Source organism: Physella acuta, unplaced genomic scaffold (assembly GCF_028476545.2).
Source record: "Physella acuta isolate Inbredline_101_S28 unplaced genomic scaffold, ASM2847654v3 ptg000508l, whole genome shotgun sequence".
NCBI classification, from domain to species: domain Eukaryota; kingdom Metazoa; phylum Mollusca; class Gastropoda; family Physidae; genus Physella; species Physella acuta.
The window spans coordinates 151,977-158,284 of NW_026732027.1; the positions used below are offsets into that span (position 1 = coordinate 151,977).

The 6,308-nt window shown below is 41.0% G+C and overlaps 1 protein-coding gene across 2 annotated transcripts; it reads left to right on the forward strand.

The window, feature by feature from the left end:
- Nucleotides 1-2,739: 2,739 nt before the first annotated feature.
- LOC131944763 (ankyrin repeat domain-containing protein 50-like) lies at nucleotides 2,740-5,970 on the forward strand. Of its 2 annotated transcripts, none has more exons than XM_059305575.1 (2): nucleotides 2,740-3,446; nucleotides 4,151-5,970. In XM_059305575.1, the coding sequence occupies exon 2, from the start codon at nucleotides 4,557-4,559 to the stop codon at nucleotides 5,955-5,957; it is 1,401 nt and encodes a 466-aa protein (XP_059161558.1). In that variant the 5' UTR covers nucleotides 2,740-3,446; nucleotides 4,151-4,556; the 3' UTR covers nucleotides 5,958-5,970. The 2 variants fall into 2 exon arrangements, with proteins under 2 accessions (XP_059161558.1, XP_059161557.1); XM_059305574.1 differs by having other exon boundaries at nucleotides 4,202-5,970.
- The last annotated feature ends 338 nt before the right edge of the window (nucleotides 5,971-6,308 follow it).

Consider the following 6,308-nt stretch of genomic DNA (forward strand, 5'->3'; position numbering starts at 1 on the left):
CTGAAATAGCGTCCGCATATAAAGCTGCAATAAATAATTATATAACATATTTATTCTCAGTTACAGTAGTAAAAACTGCTTCGATAGACAAATATTTATCATACTTGAGACGTCAATATAAAACTTTGCCAAATACACACAATGTTAAATGAAAAAAACAAGAGAACTTCGTGTCGTATTCAAACAACCGAATCAAATCGAATCGTAAAAGTACAACATAGGCTGTAAAGAATAGAATAAGTAGTTCAATATAACTTCCTTCTTTGGGTTTAAGACTTCATTTCTTTCGTGTTGCGGCACAGCGTGTACACAGTGTGTACACAGTGTGTACTCAGTGTGTACTAGCTGTGTACTAGCTGTCGACACTGCGGACCTCTTATAAAACCGGATTAAACGGGTTTAAGATTAAGTTGTTTTAGTTTTCGACCAACAGGATCAGAAAGAACGGCGAGTGTGATGCGGTGAGTATTAAACTCATGGTATTTAGCTTTAGAAGTATTACATTTTGTGATGTACAAAGGTCTTTAATAAAGTTCAGTGTTGGTTGTATATTTGTGATGTATAAGGACAGTTAAAATAAAACGAGTTTTAACTTTATGTTAAAGACTTACATGTAATTGATACCATTTTTTTAAACATTACAAACATTAAAGTAATTTTTGTATAGTCTATGAATTGTGGTCTATGTTTGTGTAGTCTATGAATTGTGGTCTATGTTTGTGTAGTCTATGAATTGTGGTCTATGTTTGTGTAGTCTATGAATTGTTGTCTATTTTTGTGTAGTCTATGAATTGTGGTCTAAGTTTGTGTAGTCTATGAATTGTGGTCTATGTGTGTGTAGTCTATGAATTGTGGTCTATGTTTGTGTAGTCTATGAATTGTGGTCTATGTTTGTGTAGTCTATGAATTGTGGTCTATGTTTGTGTAGTCTATGAGTTGTGGTCTATGTTTGTGTAATCTATAAATTTTGGTCTATGTTTGTGTAGTCTATGAATTGTGGTCAATGTTTGTGTGGTCTAAAGGTCGTCCATAGATGAAGTCGCATGTTTATTCCCCCCCCCCCCTCCCCCCCTCCCCCATCAAGCACTGCCCATTGTCAAACTATCACAATAATTTCTACCACCAAACTGATGTAACACTTCACTACCCTCTCTCGCTTATAAGCACTCTTCCCCCCTCCCCCACTCTAAACCAGATAGGAAGTAATTTTTTTTTAAACCGGTCTATCTGTCTAAAATATTAACTGAACCGCGTCAAGTTTATGTTGATCAATTATTATTTCTCTTGACTGTAACTACTTATTTTATATCCAAACTAACTGAAAAAAAGTTTAAACAAAACTCAATGCAAAAGTTTGACATAAGACTTTCTAAACCCCATTACTTTGTCATACATCGTCTCTAGGTCAGATGACACCACGTGATACCCGGATCTGTCAGTTATGGTGTCACTCCACATTAACAACTATGTAAATGATATATTTAGACTAGAGATAATGTGTTGTGTGCCCCCCCCCCCCCTCTCCATCATCTTGAATGGTGTTACCCTGTACTCAATGATGTATATAACTTTAACAAGCTAATAAAGTAAATAGAAAAGCACTCTTTTTCATTAAAAATTAGCTAGATTTCGTTGTTGTTTCACCCCTGCCCCTTTTGGTTGGTGTCACCCGGTTCAGCCCGCACCCCCCTCCCCACACCAGTCTTTTAACCAGCTTCTTAAAGCCTATAATTTCATTGTATAATACATAGGGAATCCATGTTATATTATTACAGTCATGTTTTGTTTTGTTTTAGATCAGACACCTTATTTCGTGTAAGACTCGATGTAGAATTCCACGCCTAAATCACACTTTAAAAGTTCTTGTTTTTTGTGTGTGAGTAACTTATAGAGCTCACGTTCTCACCCCCACCCACAAGTGACGTCTTTACCCCTGAAGACATGAGCAAAGTTAACCCCTTAGGTGTCGCTAATCATGTTGATGGTAGCAATACATATGCTGCTACTATAGAGGATGGTAGCATCGCTTCAGAAGATGGTGTTAACATTATAGACGGCTCAGCAACTAAAGATGGTGTTAACATTATAGACGGCTCAGCAACTAAAGATGGTGTTAACATTATAGACGTCACAGCAACTAAAGATGGTGTTAACATTAGAGACGGCATAGCAACTAAAGATGGTGTTAACATTAGAGACGGCATAGCAACTAAAGATGTTGTTAACATTATAGACGGCTCAGCAACTAAAGATGGTGTTAACATTATAGACGTCACAGCAACTAAAGATGGTGTTAACATTAGAGACGGCATAGCAACTAAAGATGGTGTTAACATTATAGACGGCATAGCAACTAAAGATAGTGTTAGCATTGTGGATGGCACAGCAACTAAAGATGGTGTTAACATTATAGACTGCACAGCAACTAAAGATGTTGTTAACATTATAGAGGGCAAATCAACTAAAGATGGTGTTAACATTATAGACGACACATCAACCAAAGATGTTGTTAACATTATAAACGGCACATCAACTAAAGATGGTGTTAACATTCTAGAAGACACAGCTAAAGAAGCTACAACTATTGCTGCCACTGAATCCCATGTAAAGACGTTGCATTCTACAGTTTCTATTAACACCTTAGTTACCACACATTTAGACGGCCTTAACCCATGCGGCTCCGAACCTGCAACAGATTTTAGCCCCAATGATGTCATAACATTTCTCGATGTAAAAAATTTGGACGTCACAGTAGAGACCATTTATGACGACATTAGCAAAGTCATAGAGGACATTCTGAGAGAAGTGTGCGGAGATGCGACAAATACATACGACATTAAAACGGACGCGAATTGTGGAGAATGTTCTAGAAACGTCTGTGATGCAAATTGTGACAACTTTTATGGGGAGGATAGCGATAAAAATACACTAATAAACAAACTAGCGGGAAAAACCGATGCGTTTGATTTATCGGAATTCTCCAATTTAATGAAAGCAAAAGCCGACGAGAAGTTTGAGGTGGAAAATTGTGATGAATTTCTTACGAAGGATAATTTTTATGAAACCAAGTCTAGTATTCAAAAATTAGAAGTTAATACGGATGGAAACTCCGATTCCGATCAATCAAGTATTCAAAAATTAGAAGTTAGTACGGATACATCCGAGTCGATTGGAAACTCTGATTCCGATGAAGACATGGGATGGAATTCAACGACAAAATCTAACTTTGGAGACAGCAACACGCGTGAAACTGAAGCCGTCAGCCCTAACCCAAACCTGACAGTATTTCAGCTTGTAGAGCAGGCCAGGTATAGGGGTGTACCTGGTATACTTGACCTCGGGTCAGAGGTCAACGCCACGAATGACCGAGGGGAGACGGCCTTGGCAGTGGCGATCAGAGATGATGACAGGGTTGCTAGAGACGCGCTACTGGAAGCTGGTGCCTCGTGAGTATATAGGTCAACCGGTCAGTAGGTCAGCTGGTTAGTGCGTCAGCTGGTCAGCTGGTTAGTAGGTCAACTGGTCAGCTTTTCAGTAGGTCAACTGATCAGCTGGTTAGTAGGTCAACTTGTCAACTGGTCAGTAGGTCAGCTGGTTGGAAGGTCAACTGGTCAGTAGGTCAGCTTGTTAGTACGTCAGCTGGTCAGCTGGTTAGTAGGTCAACTGGTCAGCTTTTCAGTAGGTCAACTGGTCAGCTGGTTAGTAGGTCAACTGGTCAGCTGGTCAGTAGGTCAACTGGTCAGCTGGTCAGGAGGTCAACTTGTCAACTGGTCAGTACGTCAACTAGATATTGGGTCAACTTGTCAGAGAAATCAATGCTACACCCAGCTGTATTATCAACCGATTTTAGATAACATCCTTAGATTAAATGTGAACACTTTAAAGCTTTTACCGGGGAGGGGGGGGGGGGGAGGGTGAAACCAACAGCAAAATTAACACAGACAAAAAGGGGGGGGGGGATGACACCATGAGGTGCCGCAACGGGTGACACCCGACCTAGCGACGCCACTGTTTGTTAGTATTACCAACCTACCCCTTGCTCTAAGACTAGCCATACTCTTAAGTCATTTCCAGTACTTAATCATAACCACGACACAACAGTAACACCAGTATATGCATAAAATAACTCGTATTGTCCTTTATATTTCAGACGACCAAGATTTCATAACCGATGGAATAAAACGTCTGGCATTTATTTCAGGAACGACCAAGTCAGGTTCCCATTCGACAGTGTAGATGACCAAGTTCTTGAGATCTCAGTGGCGGCCAGTGAAGGGTTAACACGTCTCGTGGTCATCTGTAGCACGCTAGGGGTTAACATCAACGCACGAAATAGCTTGGGCAGGAACGCGCTGATGTTAGCTATTGAGAGAAATGATTTGCCAGCAGTTATCGCCCTTGTTGAGGCTGGTAGCTACTACACAGAAGCTATGTTTATTGACGCTCTTCGGGCGAAAAATATCGAGTTGTTTACTATTCTGTTAAGGGGAGTCCGCGACAAAGACTTGCGTTTATCTGACAGTCTGGTTTCAGAAATTTTGTAACACCCCGAAGACATGTTGATCCAAATTTTGAAAGATCAGAACACCCCTGGACAAGAAACGTTCTTGATGCGGGCTGTAAGGATGAACCATCTTCAAGGAGTTCAACGTCTGCTTCAAGCGGGAGCGGGGTTTGGTAAAATCTGCAACGGCAAGTTAGCTTTACATCTAGCTGTAGTGTTCGCTGATTTGAGGATTATCTCATTACTTTTGGCTAACAATGCGTGCGTTAATCTTCCAGATCATGTAGGGGACACTGCTTTAATTTTAGCTACCATGCGAAATGATAGTGAAATATTAAATTTATTAATAGACAACGGCGCTTTAGTTAATTTTAAGAATCGTGAAGGACAGACAGCTTTACTTAAAGCTGTTTCAGGAAAGTTTACAACAAGCGTTAGATGTCTTCTAGAAAGAGGAGCGGATGTAAGCATCATAGACCAGAATGGAAACACAGCGTTAATTTTAGCATCAATGAACGGCAGTATGGATGTCGTACAAATGTTAACACAAGCAGGGGCTGATGTTAACATGGTGAACTCTGAAGGTGAGACAGCTTTGTTAGCGGCTGTAGCAGGGTCAAGGTTAGAAACCGTCAACTTCCTGTTGGATTTTAACGTTGACTTGAATCACAAAAACAAATCGGGGAACTCCGCGCTAATTATAGCAGCTGAGCAGAATGACGTCAGCTGCGTAGAGGCTTTGCTAGCGAGAGGAGCGGATGTGAATCAGATAAACACAAATGGAGATACAGCGTTGATGATAGGGTCAGCACATGGATCAGTTGAGATGGTGAAGAGTTTACTATTTTATGAAGCTGACGCCAATTTGAAAGACGTGTACGGAAATTCTTCTCTAGTTTCGTGTGTAGCTCGCTACACCAATGTGCTGTCTGGCGAGAAAGCTTGTTGCGAAAATTTTGCCGACTTCCTAGAAGACGAGAAACCAAAATTAGTTTTAATTATAAAAAGTTTGATAGAAGCTAGCGCAGACGTTAACGACGTCACGAATAGAGAAGGGAACCCCGTTTTGTTTGACGTCATCCGAGCCGGTGACCTTGACCTGGTGAAACTTTTTCTCCCCACGGCTGACCTTGAGCAGCGTGACCTTGATGGCAACACGGCCGCCATTGTCGCCAGCGAAGCGGGACGGCTACCCATCCTGCAGGAGCTGTTGGGGCGAGGCGCATGCGTCAACGCCGCCAACAGCAGCTGTTTGACAGCCCTACACAAGGCTATCATGATGTCAGACGTGGACATGGTCAAGACGCTGATTGCTGCGGGGGCTGAGGTCAATCTTGACGACCCGGATGGAAACGTGTATCTAAATTTAGCTCAAAGCCTGGATAATACTGATGTTGTGGAAGCGCTAAAGACCGCCCTAGGTCTTCAACACGACCCAATGAAGGTTTTCTAGATCATTTGATAATCTGGTGGAAGCCGATTCTTGGAGGCAACTTACATGTCTTTGTGAGTTTGGAAATTGGAGGGATGGGGGTAGGACAGTTTGATGATTCTTTCCACGATGAAGATAGTAAGCTGTCGCTGATACAGGTTGTGTACAAAGATCAATTAAAAAACCAAGAAACATCTAGGGGCTTTGTGTTGGTCAATTGATGCTACGTTACTATGTATCATCGATTCTGATACTATATCTCGCTATAAAACACTACCATCTTGAAAGATTTGAGATGTATTTTATACATAGATTAAATATGTTTTTTTATTTAAATTATCTAACTTTGTATAGCAATACCGAAAAGAGTTA